Source organism: Bufo gargarizans, chromosome 2 (genome assembly GCF_014858855.1).
Source record: "Bufo gargarizans isolate SCDJY-AF-19 chromosome 2, ASM1485885v1, whole genome shotgun sequence".
Taxonomy (NCBI): Eukaryota; Metazoa; Chordata; class Amphibia; order Anura; family Bufonidae; genus Bufo; species Bufo gargarizans.
This window is the reverse complement of record NC_058081.1, coordinates 520019181-520038084: the sequence shown is the minus strand read 5'-3', so window position 1 is coordinate 520038084 and position 18904 is coordinate 520019181. Positions and strand designations below refer to the sequence as shown.

General features: G+C 48.0%; 2 protein-coding genes across 2 annotated transcripts in view; one reads left to right on the top strand and one right to left on the bottom strand.

Moving 5' to 3' along the window:
• Nucleotides 1–18904, bottom strand: part of WNT5B (Wnt family member 5B) — a 100826-nt gene that overhangs the window by 47243 nt on the left and 34679 nt on the right. The gene's annotated exons all lie outside the window — the stretch shown is intronic.
• On the top strand, nt 1436–5230 carry FBXL14 (F-box and leucine rich repeat protein 14). The gene has a single exon (XM_044281379.1). The coding sequence runs from the start codon at nt 1718–1720 to the stop codon at nt 2921–2923; it is 1206 nt and encodes a 401-aa protein (XP_044137314.1). The 5' UTR covers nt 1436–1717; the 3' UTR covers nt 2924–5230.

Genomic DNA, 18904 nt, shown 5'->3' with positions numbered 1-18904 from the left:
GGCATTTAGTAAAACTAACTCTATGCCGCCATTGATAGTAAAGAAGGAAATGGATGGTAAAGAAAGAGATGAATAGTCCCTTTCTTTACCATCCATTTCCTTCTTTACTATCAATGGCGGCATAGAGTCAGCTTTACTAAATGCCGAGCGCAGCGAGGCCGAGCCCGATGCGTGGCGAGCGAAGCGAGCCCGCGAGGGTACAAATTAATGTAGATGCTGTATTTTACTGCGGGTGACTGTCACTTTAAGACAATGATTCTGATGATTTGTGGAAGTGCGCTTGTGCGCTTGTGCAGCGCACCACGTCACTTCCGCTATAGACTTTCGGCAAGCTATAGACTTTCGGCAGAACACCGCTGATCAGATAGAGATAGTCTATCCAGAGGATAGACCATCACTTTTAAAGGAGTGGACAACCCCTTTAAGCTATAGTTACAAAACACTTTGGGACACATTTATCAAGTTTGCCTGTTTTTAGACTTTCAATTAGACAATTTCCTTCTCGCTCTTTCTTTTTTCGACAATTTATAAAAAAAATCCACAGCACTTCATAAATGAGACTAGGCGTATTGGTATGAGGTCTCCTGCACACAAACATGTGCGCCCCGTGGCCGGCAATGCACGAACAAACGACCGTAGGGCAGCCTCAGCGGATCACGCACCCATTCACTCCGCCCGTTCCGCAAAAAGATAGGACATGTTCTATCTTTTTGCGGAACGGAACCCTACGGAAGCACTACAGTGAATGGGCTCCACATCCGTGATGCGGAATGCACACGGAACGGTGCCCGTGAATTGCAGATCCACAATACGGCAACGGGACACCTACGGTCGTGTGAGTGCAACTACTTGTGGTTATCTCGCAAAAGACCCGGCGTGACTGGCAGGCGGCTGCTATCCTGTGTGCTATAAACGTCGTCATATGGTCCTGACCTGGTTATCATCTAGCGCGGTGACTGTCAGGGCATGCTGTGAATTATAGTTCACCAGCAACTGGAGACCACTGGTATAGTGTATCTATAACATTATCACTTTATTTTTTATTTTTCACGTCCTGCCAGGTCTGAGAGACCATTAGGCTTCTGCTCACATGAGGTGACACGAGCTTGTACTTTCTCACACCCAAGTGACTACAACTCTTTTCCTGCCAAGAAAGGGTTAAACAGGAAGGCAACCAAGAAAAGGTGGGGGAACAGTCGCTATGGTAACAAGCCTATTGCACCCGAGACAAAGAAGGCTTAAATACCGCCCTCGACCACGCCCTCTTTTTAGCTTCAGCACGCACCACGCTGCGCATGTTCAATGGCGACCCATTTCGGCTCGTCTGACTGGAAGGCACGCCCACAACGCCCCTTTTTTATTTTTTGTCTGCCAGCCGCGGCGCCGCGCATGCTCAGAGCGGACTCTTCCGCCCCCTCTTGGCGGTGGCGTCGGAGACGCGCACGTAACAGGACGGCAGCGAGCCCGTCGCGTGTTAACGGTTCAGTCAGGGCTCCGGCCGGCGGTTGCATTCGCTGACGTGAGATAGAAAGGAGCCGAGCAGCGACCGTCAGAGCTATGCCGGGCCCCCCACGATGATCTGGACGGCGAGGCCGGGCTGACGAGAGACTGAAGGCGCAGAAGCGCGCTCCTCTCCGTACGCACACACAGCACCGCCTCCGTCGCCTCAGGCAGCACGACGCTCGCCAGGCCGCGGCCTAGTCAGGGGGATGCCGGAATGGAGACCCACATCTCCTGCTTGTTCCCGGAGCTGCTGGCGATGATCTTCAGCTACCTGGATGTCCGAGACAAGGGCCGGGCGGCTCAGGTATGCGTGGCCTGGCGGGACGCGGCCTACCACAAGTCCGTGTGGCGGGGGACCGAGGCCAAGCTGCACCTCCGCCGCGCCAACCCTTCCCTCTTCCCCAGCCTGCAGGCCCGGGGCATCCGCCGCGTGCAGATCCTCAGCCTGCGCCGCTCCCTCAGCTACGTCATCCAGGGCTTGCCCGACATCGAGAGCCTGAACCTGAGCGGCTGCTACAACCTGACCGACAACGGCCTGGGCCACGCCTTCGTCCAGGAGATCTCGTCCCTGCGCTCCCTGAACCTCAGCCTGTGTAAGCAGATCACGGACAGCAGCCTGGGCCGCATCGCCCAGTACCTGAAGCGGCTGGAGGTGCTGGAGCTGGGTGGCTGCTCCAACATCACCAACACTGGCCTGCTGCTCATCGCCTGGGGGCTGCACGGCCTCAAGAGCCTCAACCTGCGCAGCTGCCGCCATGTCTCCGACGTTGGCATTGGTCACCTGGCTGGAATGACCCGCAGCGCCGCCGAGGGCTGCCTGAGCCTGGAGCAGCTCACCCTGCAGGACTGCCAGAAACTGACAGACCTGGCCCTCAAGCACATCTCCCGGGGGCTGCAAGGGCTCCGCGTACTCAACCTCAGTTTCTGCGGGGGCATCTCGGACGCGGGACTGCTGCACCTGTCACACATGCGGGGACTGAAGAGCTTAAACCTGCGCAGCTGCGACAACATCAGTGACACTGGCATCATGCACCTGGCCATGGGCAGCTTCCTGCGCCTCACCGGCCTGGACGTCTCCTTCTGTGACAAGGTGGGTGACCAAAGCCTAGCGTACATCGCTCAGGGCCTCTACGGACTCAAGTCCCTGTCCCTCTGCTCCTGTCACATCAGCGACGACGGCATCAACCGGATGGTGCGGCAAATGCATAGCCTGAGGACCCTGAACATCGGCCAGTGTGTCCGCATCACCGACAAGAGCCTGGAGCTTATAGCCGAGCACCTGAACCAGCTGACTGGCATTGACTTGTATGGGTGCACCCGCATCACCAAGAGGGGACTGGAGCGTATCACACAGCTGCCTTGCCTCAAAGTGCTCAACCTGGGGCTGTGGCAGATGACCGAGAGTGAGAAAGTCAGGTGAGGGCCACCGTGCCCAGCTCTGTGCCACTCAAGAGACTTTCTAGGACTTGACTGATGCATTATACTGCCTGGTAGGGCCACAAGAGCTGGGAGCAGAACAGGGCCATGTAAGGTGTCAGGGCTAAGTGGCATTAGCCGTTCTGGCAGTGCTGATAACAGGGGTTGCTACCATTGGTATTGCAAGAGGTTTGAAGGAAAGGAGTTCCCGGTTTGTGGCATAGGTTACCCACTAGCAGTGCCCTGTGGTCTGATCCATCATGGTGCTGGGCAGAGGTCTATGGAGATCCCTTCAGGCCTGACACTTGCCACCATCCTGACAGCTACAGAGCTCTGCACCGACATCTGCCGAGTAGAGCGGCACTGAGCAGGCTGCCAGCCTCTGACATCACACACTAATAACACAAAGGTGGTTGTGATAGCCGGGCAGCAGAGGCATCCGGATGTGGTTAACTTATGCCAACAACCTGTCCCTTTTCTACAGTATAAGGAAGGGTTAATGGGAGCTGCACCCGTAACATTTCTTAAGTTTTCTTTTTCTATGTTTGTTTTGTAAGTAGGAGAAACTTTATCCAACACATTCCCCCTGGCCCCGGAGACGGGGCCCTTTACTTTCGATATTCCTGAAGGTCGGCTACCTCGTTTTAAATTTTATTTTATTTTTAGGTCCTGGAAAGCTGAGTTTGCCCTCTTCTGTTTGTTTTTAGTGCCTAAACTGGAACAATGTTGTCTTTAGTTTGCTCCTGTAGACATTTCTGCGTCCTGGTAGAACGAGACTTTTTTGATCGGTTCTGTAAGGTCAGGGACACACGTGACTGAGAATTCTGCTGCAAAAACATGTAATACATGCGTTTTTGGCAGTGGAAAAGCCAGCAGATTTCACCCTCTCCAATGGAAACTGAGAAATCCGTTAAATAAATTGACATGCTGCAGATTTCAAGGCCGTGATATCGCTGCTTTATTCTCATCCACTTCGCTGGTACTGTACAGCGCTGCGGTTATACCGCACATAAATCCGCAGCTATTCAGTCACATGTGACCCCAGCCTTAGAATAATCATGCTTTAGCCCCCCCCATTATGTGTGGAACAATTTGCAGTTGGCCCCTTAACCCAGTCACTACCTGCTAGTTCTTTGCAAAAGTATTGCTATTTCCTCAGTTATCCAGAACAGAGTGCCAAAACTAGGGCTGATAAGTTCTGTAGTATTGGGGGGTTGCTGTCTTTAGGGCAGTCACCCCCTTATGTAGAACACCCCACTAGGGGCAAGCTGCAGTGGAGCCCATTATAAAGATTGTGGCAGTCTAGTCCCTGGGGCTCCTCCAGATGGGTGGGAGAAGAGTCCATGAACATTATGAAGGCCGCACAACTACAGCTCCCCCGCTGGTTTTAATACTGTATTAAAGTTAAAGGGGTATTCCAGTAATTTCAAGTTATCCTCAACCTGTGGCCCTCCAGCTGTTGCAAAACTACAACTCCCAGCATCCCCAAACAGCCTACAGCAGGGCATTGTGGGAGTTGTATTTTTACAACAGCTGGAGGGCCGTAGGTTGAGCATGCCTGCTCTAAGGGATAACCATTCGATCGGCGGGGGTCTCCTCAAACAGTGTCAGGTGGAGCATGCACATTGTAGATATGGGATACCCCGAAACTACTAGAATACCCCTTTAACCCCCCCCCCCCCCCACTAGTTAAGGTTCATAGACTGGTATTTCCTGGATTTCCCACAATCCTCGGGGGGGCCGCCTCCTGTTGAGGGCGGAATATTTCCAATTTTTTTTGCTCCTGACCAATCTGAGTTGTAGAACTGAAGTGCAGAACTTGCCTTTCATAACTCTTGCTGCTGAAGGATGTGCAAAGCCGAGCGCCAACTGATGACGATAGTCAAATTATATATGCAAACATCAGACTGTACCCCCTCCCCATCATCATCATGAGTGCACCTTTTATTTTTTGTTTTTGAGGCGTTTTATATGGTGGGAGCACAATCCATGGTCGTTCTCAGATTAGGGTTGAATTCTGTTCTCACTTCCTCTCTTCTGTGGATCACATTCAGCTTGGTTAGAATTTTTTTTGAAAAAAAAAGTGACTGGTATTTTCTGTTCTGTTGGAAATAACCTTCCCCTCCCCCATCCATTTCCTGAACATCTCCACAGTTGGATCTCACCTAGAAAAAAACGTGCCGAATTTCATTGTACTGTCTGTGAATTTGTATAAAAGATCCTCCAAGAAACTCTTTATATTCTTACAGTTAAAAGGTTAAACGGATATTTATATAATAAAAGAGGAAATATGATGTATGTTTTTGAGAAATCTGCTGTTTGCGTGTGTTATTACAATGACAGGGTGGAAAGTCACCAGATATTGCAAAACTACAACCCCTAGCATGCTCTTACAGCCTTTGGCTGTCAGGAGAAGATGGTAGCTGTAGGTTTGCAACAGGGAGACTTCTGATGTAATATCTCCAGTATAGGGAAGAATTACTTGGTGTAATGCAGCGCCCCCCCCCATCTATGAAAGGGGTCAGACTGCTAGGACCAAGGTCATGCAACCTCCAGCTGTTCTGAAACTACAACTCCCAGAATCCTCCTTTCACTTCTGTAGGAGTTACAAAAAGGTTATAGCAGAGTAAGTTTGCATGCTGGGAGTTGTAGCTTCACTGCAGCTGGAGAGCCGAAGGTTGCTGATCCCTGTACTAGTCTATTCAGTCACCTAAATTTAATAATTAAAAAGGGGTTGTCTGAGTTCAGAGCTGACCCCCTCCAGGCCCACGTGAACATCGGAGCATTTTCTGCTCCGATGCTCTACTTTGCCCTGCGCTGAATCGCTCAGGTAAAGGGCATTTTTTTGGAGATGTGTTGCTGTGCCGGGGCTCTCCATGGGTTAGCTAGGCAGAGGCTTGGCTAGTGGATGGGGATATGTCCGTGCTCAGCTCTGATCCCTGACCACCACTTTAAATTTATTTATTTTTTTGTTGGGGGGGGGGGGGGGGCTAGACCCAGCTACAACAGTTTGCTAGAATGTGTTTCCCATCTGTATTTTCCAGGAGCTATTTAGTTATTACAATGGGATATTATTGGGGAGGTTCAGGGCCCCTTCACTAGTAAACATATGCAGTGTTTTCTGTGGATGACAGTTCCTTCAAAGTCCGCTATCAGCCATGATATAGGCCCATACTACACTGGTACCACTGAACTTGCCCCCACTGACTGGGTACGGTATGACTCGTTGGGGTACATTTTGCATAGATAGAAACCTGCTCAGTTGTAGATCAGCACCTTAAAAAGGAACACGCAAGGTAAAAGTAACATATGGGTAGGGGGGCAACAAAGGGGAATTATCAGTTTCTGCAGTATAGTATTGGGAAGCACTATATGTAATGTTTTCCAAGTAGGTATTTAACCGTAGGGGGGGGGGGGGGGGGTTAAGAAATTGACATTGGGGCACAGTTTCAGTTTTTGCCTCAGGCAGCAGAAAGGCGCTAGGTGCAGCCCTGCATTCAGGAGCACCCAGAATGTTACTTTAAGGCATAAAACAATATTTTTGTTTTTTCCACATGTGTATTGCTGTAAAGATGCAAACTCCAGATGTAAGCAAGTCTATAGGAAGCTTGAAATGCAGAGCAGACTAGCCTAGTTTGTGGTTTTAAAAAAAAAAATCTTAATTGTTTTTTTCTTTTCAATACACAGCATGTTGAAGCTTTGGTGCTTTTTTTTTTCTTCCCCTTCTCTATAGGTTAAAAAAAGCCAGAAACAATTCAAATACTGACTTAAAAAACCCACCTAAAGTGCATATGGTATGGTGGGGGGGGGGGGGGGGGGGGGGGAAACAAACTGTTTCTATGTGTTTTGTTTATTTTTTGGTGGGTGGAATTTTTCTTTGAGACGCTATCTACGGCCAACTTTACTTTCAATCTCTGAGTACAGGAGGCCACAGATCCACCATGTTTCCACTGAACTAAGCTCAACCAGGGCTCTATTGTCTGTCTCAGTACCACTGTAAGGGGTCCTCCATACACCACCAGAAATTCCAAAACGAGGGGTCAAGAGGGTACTGCAGTCAGTGTTTTCATTTTTTTTTTTTTGTAGTTGGGCAAAAAAAGTGCCCATGTACTGCAATAAAAATAACCCAAAAAGTTAGGATGAGGGCAAAGCGGCTCCTTCTGGATGCCTGGCCTTACCAGGAGCACCCACTAAGTTAAAGGGGCCCCATCTAATAGTTTATTTTCCCTGCCATTCACTGCTGTGCAGACAAATGATGGAGCAGTGGAAGATACAAATGAAGTATTCACAGCATCCTTATCTCACAAGTGCCTGTGTCTGGATGAGTCCAAGGAAGGTCAAGTAGTTTATTTTCGGTTCTGTAGGGGCGGAAGGCAGAGACATTATTAAGTGAGGACTACGTGGCGATACCAACAGTACAAGTAATGATTAATGTGGTGGAGTTAGAACACAACATGATGTGAAAACTTGACTATTTTTGGGTGTGATCTGTCTGAGTCGCATTAGATTTAGGTTTTGCAACACCCATTAGGCACTAAAGAAAATTGCTGTGTTGCAAGGGAATCGCCAGTGCACGTGCCATACGTTGAACTGGAAAAGTTACTTGCAATGTGTGACCAAAAATCCAGCAGGTTTGGATTTTTCTGGGCACAGTCACATCACGAGCGATCTCAAACATTACTGGTTGTGCAGTGTGGTCTTAGATGACCAAAGTCACCCGTGACAAATTACACTTTTTTTTTATGGGGGGGGGGGGGGGGGTTACTTGCCACATAACCTTAGTCTTATGCTGTGCCATTAGTCAGAACACTAAAATAACAGGGCCGACCCCCATCTGCTCAGAAATGCCAGGCCAAAAAGGTCAAATTGCCTTTAAAGCACATGGGCTAAAATAGTAGGGGATGGGCAGAAGTCTCCCAAACAGCATTGCACCCCCCTATATCCTGCTAGCACCACAGCTACCGATATACAGCAAAGTACTACCAACTACACCATAAACAGGTAGACAAGGGGAGATAAGCTACTACCAGGCAGTCTTCATGCATCCACAAACTGCTTTTGAATTTTGTTCTGACCTATAGGGGGAGCAATCAACCCAATATTAATGGGTTGTGCACAGTACAGTTTCCTTGTACTTTGGCCTAGCAGGAATAATTTAATAATATCCCCTCAGTAACCCGACCACAGTAATAATAGATCGGCCTCTACTGTAATAGCCTCCATGTGCCCAGGTTCTGGTGCAAGCCACAAATTAAAGTGTAAGCACTAGGATAAGAATTGGAGGGTGATCATACAGTAAGAGGCCGTGTTACATGTACAAAGTGCTCTTGGTACCACGTTAGACAATGGGGTTTTAGTGAGTAGGGCCCAATGAAGAGGCCATGGTTGGGGAGTCCCATAAGTAGCCAAGCAGACTATCTTGCCAGTTGTTGGTTGGGTTGACTACATACATATGTATATTCATTAACTCCAGTTGAATCCTTTGAGGTAATCTGTGATTTGGCCCATCCCTACTTGTTGTAAGTGTCCTCTTCTGAGACCCCCAGCGATCAGCTGTTATCTACGGGGTAACCACAGTAAGTGTTCAATTTCCCTGCAGTGCCACCTCAGGGGGAATGAAGGATTACAAAGTGCCCATTACAATCAATGTGCTGCTTGTTTGAAGGGTTTATCCCGGGATTTTCATTCTGATAACCTATCCTAAGGATAGTATCAGTATTTGATGTGTGGGGGTCCGACATCTGGGACCCCGGCGATCAGCTGTTTGAGAAGGCATCGGCGCTCCTGATCGCGCTGCTGCCTTCTCCGTGCTCATCAAGCACAGCGCCGTACATTGTATAGCGGCTGTGCTTGGCATTGTGCTCAGCCTCCTAAAAGTGAATGGGGCCGAGTGCGACACCAAGCAGAGCCGCTATACAATGTACGGCACTGTGCTTGGTGAGCAGGGAGAAGGCTGGGGCGCTCATAGGAGTGCTGGTGCCTTCTCAAACAGCTGATCAGCAGGTTTCGGACCACCGCCGATGAGATACTTAGCAATTATATTTTCCCTGCAGTGAGGCAGAGTAATGCGCTCTGAGACTAAAGTCTACGCGCAGGCGCACTGTGAGAAGAGGCGCTTCGGGCACTTCAAAGTTCTTGCTCACTCGCAGTGCACTGCAGTGGTGCTCCAAGAAGGTAAGTCCTGGCGCAGATACTGGGTGCGCATCCGACCTACCTGGGCACTCCCACTTGGATAGCGGTGGTCTAGTGTCAGTTACCTGTAGGCTTGCTTTTGGTAGCAGGGTTTACTCTATTCTCACCAACTCGCATTCTTCATACCTATTGGCCCCTTAGTTTGATTCTAAGGTGGAGACAGCCCTTATAAGGTCCACAGGCAGCGTCTCTATTTAATTCTGTCTGTTACCCCTGATGAAGCCAGATTAGCTGGCGAAACATGTTGGGGGGGCAGCGATTAGTGTTCTAGACTCTGGTGTCAGTGTCAGTTTAGCTACTAGTTAATTCCTGATTAGAGCACGTCCAAGACTGAACAGTGGTTGCACATAGGACGGTGCTGTACAGGGCTGCTAATACAATATCCAAGTGTGTGAGGGCACCCCCGGCTCACAGTGTAGCTAAAATATACAGGCTTCAGTACTGACAAGGGCGGCAGTTAGTTTTAACCTTTTCTTTAGCTCACATTAACTTTACCTAGTAAATCTTAGCAGACTTAATAAAAGTTAAGTTTTATTATCTGGGACAAGCGAGGTTATTAGCCTAAACGGGCTTTATTTGCCGATGAATATAAACCCTTCCCAGAGAGGGTCTTTTGTTTTGTAAGTTATACATAGATTTCAGTGGCTATACTAAATTTCTAATTACATGCAGTTACAAGAGTATTTGGATCCAGGTGCTGGTTTAAAAACTAGAATATTATTAGTGGGACAACCCCTTTAATACAGGACAGGTCCTCCAGAGTGAGAGCCTGTAATGTAATTCTCCTCACCAGTGCCCCCTGGCAGCTCCCAGCTCGGCTGCGCCGTTTGTGCCGTCACATTTGATATGCACAGAGTCTGATGTTTAGCAGACAGGGCTCTGCTGGCTGCGCTCTGCCGGCTCCTGAGCCAGCGGTACCTGCAGACTGAGTCCAGCGTCCAGCCCTGGATCCGGTTTCACAGTATAATCTAAAAGAAATCCCCTTCCCACCCTCTACATCTAGCCAGAGCAGGCTGTAGAAGAAAATGCAGCGGTGACAATCCCCCCCACAATCCACAATGAGCACAACTGTAGAGGGGAAAATGTAGTCAGATACTGAACCTTACATGGAAATATAGAGGTCATCGTCAATATGGTCCCATACTGCATACCATTACAGGCTGCAAGCATTACTACACAGGAGGGTGACCAAACTGCAAGAAACAGACAGTATCAACATTACGCAGCCTATCCATTCACTAGAGATCAGCAGTGACTTCACTGAAAATGCAGCCTATCCATTCACTAGAAAGCAGCAGTGACATCACTGAGAGTGCAGCCTATCCATTCACTAGAGATCCGCGGTGACATCACTGAGAGTGCAGCCTATCCATTCACTAGAGATCCGCGGTGACATCACTGAGAGTGCAGCCTATCCATTCACTAGAGCAGCGTTTCCCAACCAGCGTGCCTCCAGCTGTTGCAAAACTACAACTCCCAGCATGCCCGGACAGCCTTTGGCTGTGCAGGCATGCTGGGAGTTGTAGTTTTGCAACACCTGGAGGCACGCTGGTTGGGAAACACTGCACTAGAGATCCACAGTGACATCACAGAGAATGCAGCCTATCCATTCACTAGAGATCCACAGTGACATCACTGAGAGTGCAGCCTATCCATTCACTAGAGATCCACGGTGACATCACTGAGAATGCAGCCTATCCATTCACTAGAGAGCAGCAGTGACATCACTGAGAATTCAGCCTATCCATTCACTAGAGATCAGCAGTGACATCACTGAGAATGCAGCCTGTCCATTCACTAGAGATCAGCAGTGACATCACTGAGAGTGCAGCCTATCCATTCACTAGAAAGCAGCAGTGACATCCCTGAGAGTGCAGCCTATCCATTCACTAGAGATCCACGGTGACATCACTGAGAATGCAGCCTGTCCATTCACTAGAGATCAGCGGTGACATCACTGAGAGTGCAGCCTATCCATTCACTAGAAAGCAGCAGTGACATCCCTGAGAGTGCAGCCTATCCATTCACTAGAGATCCACGGTGACATCACTGAGAATGCAGCCTGTCCATTCACTAGAGATCAGCGGTGACATCACTGAGAGTGCAGCCTATCCATTCACTAGAAAGCAGCAGTGACATCCCTGAGAGTGCAGCCTATCCATTCACTAGAGATCAGCAGTGACATCACTGAGAATGCAGCCTGTCCATTCACTAGAGATCAGCGGTGACATCACTGAGAATGCAGCCTATCCATTCACTAGAGATCAGTGGTGACATCAGAGTGGTCTATACATGTATTAGAGAGAAGAGGTGACATCACAGAGTGCAGCCTATCCATTACTTGTTACACGATATAGTTATTTAACCTACTTATGTGTCCCTGCATAATTATGGCACAATGTGCTGCCTGCAGTCCCGCCGCTGGCCAGGGAGGGGCAGCACTGCTTCACAGACCTGCTGTACACACCCGGAGGACATTCTCTGTTCAGCTCATTGTAACTGAAGAAACAGCACACTGCTTGCAGCTAATTGCCAGGCTCGCTCTGCCCTGCAGGAAACCAGCCCGGCCCTGAATGTATAATTAAACTGCGCAGCTTTGTAGTTTTTATAACAGAGGGCGCTTGTCAGGGGACGGAAATGTGACTGCAGTTAGAGGGGCACAAGCTTCTTCAGGCCTCAGTCTGCAGCCGGGACAGGACTGCTACATCTAACACACTGGCGTTTTAGCTTTCCGTTTGTGAGAGCCGTTCAGGGCTCTCAGAAGTGGTCCAAAACGGATCAGTTTTGCCCTAATGCATTCTGAAAGGAAAAGGATCCGCTCAGAATGCAAAAGTTTGCCTCCGTTCAGTCACCATTCCGCTTTGGAGGCGGACACGAAAACGCTGCTTGCAGCGTTTGTGTCCACCTGACGATGCGAAGGCAAACAGATCCGTCCTGGCACACAATGTGAGGCTACTTTCACACTAGCGTTCGATCGGATCCGTTCTGAACGGATCCGCTCATATTAATGCAGACGGTGGCTCCGTTCAGAACGGATCCGTTTGCATTACCATGAACAAAAAAAAAAAAAAAAAAAAAAAAAAAAAATTTTTATTTTTTTTGTTCATGATAGTGCAAACGGATCCGTTTTGACTTTACATTGAAAGTCAATGGGGGACGGATCCGTTTGAAAATTTAGCCATACTGTGTCAACTTCAAACGGATCCGTCCCCATTGACTTACATTGTAAGTCTGGACGGATCCGTTTGCCTCCGCACGGCCAGGCGGACACCCGAACGCTGCAAGCAGCGTTCAGGTGTCCGCCTGCTGAGCGGAGCGCAGGACAAACGGAGCCAGACTGATGCATTCTGAGCGGATCCGTATCCACTCAGAATGCATTAGGGCTGGACGGATCCGTTCGGGGCCGCTTGTGAGAGCCTTCAAACGGAACTCACAAGCGGAGCCCCGAACGCTAGTGTGAAAGTAGCCTAAGTCAATGGGGACGGATCCGTTTTCACTGACCGTAGAAAACTGATCCTTCCCCTATTGACTTTCAATGGTGTTCAAGACGGATCCGTTTTGGCAATGTTACAGTTAATACAAACGGATCCATTCTGAACGGATGCAGACGGTTGTATTATCTGAACGGATCCGTCTCTGCAGATACATGACGGATCCACACCAAACGCAAGTGTGAAAGTAGCCTAAATGAAGCTTAATCACTGCATAATGAAATGTTTTGCAACTTTCTTAGAGAGACTGTTTCATGTCCTCAGTGTTCAACATCTCTGCTTGCTGTCAGTGAATGAAGATTCCGGTTTACATCCACAGTCCTGACCTAACACTTCCCACAATCCTCTGTGAGCAAAGCAGTCTCACTGATACACTGCCGCAGAGTACTGCTCCTCTACAAAGGAGATGGTGCACAGGTAATTTTGAAGAGGCAGGGCCCACAGAAGCGCCGCTACCTCTTCAAACAGCTGAATGGCAGGGCTGCCGGGAGTTGGACCCCCTCTGATTTGATATGGATGACCTATCCAATATTGTAGCACATGGATTGACAGCATAAGAATGGAAACAAGAATATTTGCTGCTACTGACAGCAAGCAGTGATCTTGAAAATGTTACGGAATTGAAATGCAAAGTATAAAAATATATTAGACATTTGTAGCACTCCCCTATATCATGTGTGGGAATTTGCCGCTTGCCTCTAACATCCGAACCAAGTCTTCGCTCCGCGCACTCCACTGGCCACGCTCCGTAATAGATCCCAGCTGCGCCATAAATCTCCAAGACTCTGCAGTACTTATGGGGGGGCAGGAGGTAAAATCTGGATAAATAGTATAATGTACAGCTCGACAGATCGGAAAATCCTGAACCTCAGCTGTATCTGCAGATCCTGATCCCGCACCAGGGTAAGTATAGGATCCTAAGGCTGCAATTACATGAACCAATTTCCTTCCTATGCCACAGACGTATGAAAAATGAAAGACTGACCTAAAAAAAAATATATATATATAAAAAATACATTCAGCGTCTCTGCGATACCTGTTCCGGAGAAAGTGTCACAACCAACACGGCTCCCACATGGGTGGTCACCCAGCTTTCCTAGGCTTCTGAACGGCCGTTTTGTAATGCTACCGTGCATATCCCACTCCTGTCTTATTCCATAACCAGTCCAATGAGCAATAGCGGAGGCAGCATGTCCGGTGAAAAAATCCCTTTTTTAGGGAACTGCTTACATGTAAGCAGTTCCCTAAAAAAGGGATTTTTTCACCGGACATGCTGCCTCCGCTATTGCTCATTGGACTGTATACTTAGGAGCCTGTGTGGATCTAGGGCTCCAGGTGGGCTGTTGCATTCCGGCTGACCGCAAGATCTGGTGAGTGCGACTCCTGATTGATGTATTATTCCATAACCAGACGTTCAGGCGAGTTCGGCTTCTGGCCCTGTGGGTCCATCATTGATGGGAATGTCCCTTCACCAAAAGGTTGACTGTGCTGTCTAATTCTGGTACCAACTTCCGGCAATGGCGCTACACCCAAAACAGCCGCCGATCAGCTAGTGATTGGCTATCCATCACTTGGTAAAGGCTGGACAGCTCCTTTAAACTATATCTTTCTAGATTACACAGTATATACTGTAATGAAGCTGTCACAGTAATGAATTTTGTCTCCACATGAGGGCGCTATATAAAGCCTAATCATCACAGTCTCAGTCCATCATTTCAATATCTCTGCTTGTAGTCAGTGCACAGAGACTTTCCAATTTACTTTACTACTTTGACGTCTAGAGGTTTGCTACTTTTGTCAGGGTGAGCTGAAAACACCAGCAGCACAAAGCCTGCTTTTATCCTGCGGCTTTGCTACAATGCATCATTCCCGGCTTATAGATCATAGAACGGATGCAACTGTAACGACCTTTTAGCTATGATTAGTATTCACCCAGGACAGGTTTCCATTCACTGACAGCAAGTCAAAGCCAGGCGTGTGTTGGAAGAGAATGGGAAATATGAAAGAAGCACTTGTACTTCTCCCACTTCTGGCTTTGGCTCAAAAAGCTGCATCCAAAAAAAAACTAAAACAAAAAAAAACACATGCATGTGATGCCACCCTAAGGCTATCTGCATATGCTGCAGAATACGTAACATTTTACTTCATGGAAAAACAGCAGCGTAATACAGTAGCAGCAAAGAGATTTCACGTACACTTTGCTTTTTCGTTCAGTGAGAAAATTGATCTGCCGTGAGGATTTTAAAATCTACACAATGTCAGTTGTGCAGATTTCGCACTTTTCAATGCAAGGGTGAGATCTGCAGCAAAACCGCATCAAATCCCCACCCAAAAAACTAAAGTAACACATGCAGTTTTTGTTGTGGATTTGGTGCGGAAACTCACTGAAAATAGTTTGTAAACTTGCATCCGTGTACAGGTAGCCTAAGTGTACTTTCACACTTGCGGCAGGACGGATCCGACAGGCTGTTCACCATGTCTGATCCGTCCTGCGGCTATTTCGCCGTGCCGCCGCTCCGTCCCCATTGACTATAATGGGGATGGGGCGGAGCTCCGGCGCAGCACAGCGAAAGCCGCCGGACTAAAAAGTACTGCATGTCCGACTTTTTAGTCCGGCAGCTTTCGCCGTGCTGCACTGGAGCGCCGCCCCGTCCCCATCATAGTCAATAGGGACGGGGCGGCACGGCAAAATAGCCGCAGGACAGATCCGACATGGTGAACAGCCTGTCGGATCCGCCCTGCCGCAAGTGTGAAAGTACCCTTAAACAGGTTTTCCTCAAGAACTCCCCTGTATTTACTACCACCCATCTTTCCTTCAATCCTGAACAGCTTTCCAGAAAAGCATCCTCGCAGTAGGACGCGGTCATAACCATGCTTCACTGCAGGAATGGTGCCCTTGGGGTGATTAAGACTGTTGGGTCTGCACCACACATAGCGTCTCCCATGATGTCCAAAAGGTTCAATGTTAAAGGGGTTATCCCACTTTGCATTTTTATACTTACCTGCTGCTTTCTTCTGTTATGGCGTTCACCGCATAGGAGATTTTTTAAAATATATTTTAATAGTTCACACTTTTTTGGGTGTGGCAATATGTAATATTTTTATTTATTGTTTATATATTTTATATGTAAAATTGAGAAAGGGAGTGATTTAAACTTAATATTTTGGTGTTTGTTTTTTTTTACCTTTTTATTTAATAACTATTAGCCCCCTTAGGGGCTAGAACCTGGGATATTTTCATCTGTTGTCCTATTTACCCTAATAGAGCTTCAGTGGCTGCCATGGTAACCGATCAGAGCCCCAGGATTATACTGCTGGGGCTCCGATCAGAAGCTGCCACTGCACCACCAATGAGGAGGAGGAGGGGGGATCCTGTGGCCACTGCCACCAATGACTAATGTTGGGGGGGGGCACACTGCACCACCAATGTTTTTAGTACTGGGGGAAGTGCACTGTGCCACCAATGATAATTTACCTTTAATACAAATACAGGAGGCGGGTACTGTCTGCAGAATCATATAGCCGGCACCTGACCTCTATGACAGGGCGCTTCGATCCGTGGAAGTTAACCCCTTAGGTGCCGCACCTGAGGGGTTAACTGCCGCTGATCGCAGCTCCCTGTCAGAGGTCAGGTGCCGGATATATGATTCTGCAGACAGTACCCGCCTCCTGTATTTGAATTAATAAATGAATACTTAATTGGTTGCGCAGTGGCCACAGCCCCTACTCTCCTCATATTGGTGGCAGCAGCACAGGGGGAGGGACTGCTTTCTTCTCTCCTGTGCTGCTGAGAACATGGCACACACACTGAGAGTAGCGCAATCCATGTTCTCCGATACCAGGCTGCGCAGTGGCACAGCCTAGTGTCGGTAAATGTCAAATCCCGGTATCGAACCGATACCGGGACAAAAGTATTGATTGGGTATAGATAATTCGATACCCGCTACAACCCTACTTCTGACCAGAGGACCTTCTTCCATGTGTTTGAAGAGTCTGCAACATGCTGTTTGGTGAACTACAGACATGTTTTCTTATGGTTTTAAGTGATGGTGTTTTTCTGACCCCTCTTCCATAAGGCCACTCAGTGGAGTGTACAGTTTATAGTGGTCCTATGGACAGATACTGCCATCTCCGCTGTGGATCTTTGGAGCTTCTTCAATGTTCTCCTTGGTGTCTGATCAGCTCTGATTAATGCTCTCTTTACATGGTCTGGAGTTCTGGTGGGTGGCCTTCTCTTCTCAGGTTTGTAGTTGTGACACATGCGTATAATGGATTTATTGGTGCTCTGTGAGATGCTCAAATTTTGGGACATTTTTTATAATCCAACCCTGATCTGTTCTTCTCCACATCTGTGTCATTGGCCTGTTTGGAGTGATGCTTGAGCTTCATGTTGCTTCATTAGTAGTGTTCTATACTCCGGGCTTTCAGAACAGATGGATTATACAGGTCATGTGGGTGCCCCGTTTTCAACCAATTCTGTGGCTCTGGAAGTTAACTAGGTGGACCAGACATTATATAGGGGGTGATATATATAATATATACGCAATCATAACATTTCGGTTTAAAAAAAAACACCAAAAGGCACTTGTATTATTACTGCATGCTAGACAGCTATGCTCCAGGCCCACAGTCATGTGATTTTAGTGTCCTGGATGTTGCTTCACCTCTGGTTAATCTCTTAGCTAATGTTTAATGGACAAGTGAAGCAGAAGTTCCAATCCCACAGACAACAGGCAAAAATGTGCTGTCCTGGTGGATGCAGGTCAATCAGGGGGTCCCAGTCTCCTTTGGGAACAGGGAGCCTGCAGGGCTTTTCACCCTTAGGCCTTGTTTGCACGACTGCTTGCATTATGCAGTCTGCAAAATACGGATGCCGGCAATGTGCGCGCCCAATGCTGGAAATGGCTATTCTTGTCTGCAGAATTGCCAAGAATAGGCCAAGTTCTATAATGTGTGGGGCGGACATACTGCAGACAGCAAATGGAAGACGTCCGTGTTCTGTCCGCATTTTTCCAATCTGCCAAAAATGCGGATCAGACGCGGACCAAAACTACGGTCGAGTGCATGAGGCCTTATTCTCACCAGCTACTGCACACTGCAATTCCACCCAGCTTTCCTACACTCCTCCCCCTGTATCACTGCATAACAAGTAAGGCTTTCTGTAAATCAGCTCCATCAGACCACAGACATACGTAGCGGAATACGTGCAGTTTTGCTGAAAAACCGCATCATAGTAAAATACCAACAAAGAGTATCACATTACACAAATCTAATGTACACTTAGCAGATTTATTTTTTTCTGAGTGGAAATCGACCTGCTGTTTGGATTTCTTAATCCTCGGCATGTGAATGATGTTTGCAGTTTTACCTTTTTGCAATGAATGGCGAGATCTGCAGCAAAAGCGCATCTAATCCGCACCAAAAACCGTTGTTAGAAACTGCAGATTTTGGTGTGGATATGTTGCAGATATGTTTCAGTTGTGGCCTTAAACTGAAACCTCATGCACATGACTGTATGAAGGGTCCGCGTCCCATCTGCATTTTTTGGGACTCAGGAAAGTACATGATGCACACGGCTAGAATTCGTATTTGGTGGACCGCAAAACAGCAATGGCCATGTCCATGTAGTCTGAATGGGGTTGTTTTGGTGGCAAGTCCTATTCAGGTGAATGAAACCAATCAGTCCCAGAAATTTCTGCAATGAAACCTGTCTCCTATGAAAGCACCCTTACGCTGGGTTCACACCTGAGCGTTCTGAAAGGAGCGCTCTGTATGCGCGATTGTACCGGCGTTTGCAATCGCGCATACAGAGACAAGCGAACGCCCATTGTCACGCGTTCCCGAAAGTCTATGTACGGGAACGCGCAACAAGACGCCCCAAAGAAGCTCATGTACTTCTTGGGGCGTCGGGTGTTTTACAGCGCGATCGTACGCGCTGTAAAACGCCCAGGTGAGAATCATTCCCATAGGGAAGCATTGGTTTCTCCTTGTTGAGCATTTCCGCGCTGTAAAACGCTCAGGTGTGAACCCAGCCTGAGGGCCAGTTCACACAGTTTTTTGTTGCTGATTTTGGAGCATTTCTGCCTGAAAATCAGTTCCGAAAAATGCCTCAGAACAGCCTCCTATTCATTTCAAAGAGAAGCAGAAGCATCAGCAAAGTGAGTGAGATTTGACAGATCCCAGCTACACTTTGCCTATATTTCCTAGGTGGAAATTCACCTGATGTCATGCTGTGGATTTCAGCATCTGTACAATTGTTTATGTGGATTTTTAGTGCAGATTGCATTGTAAAGGGTGAGATC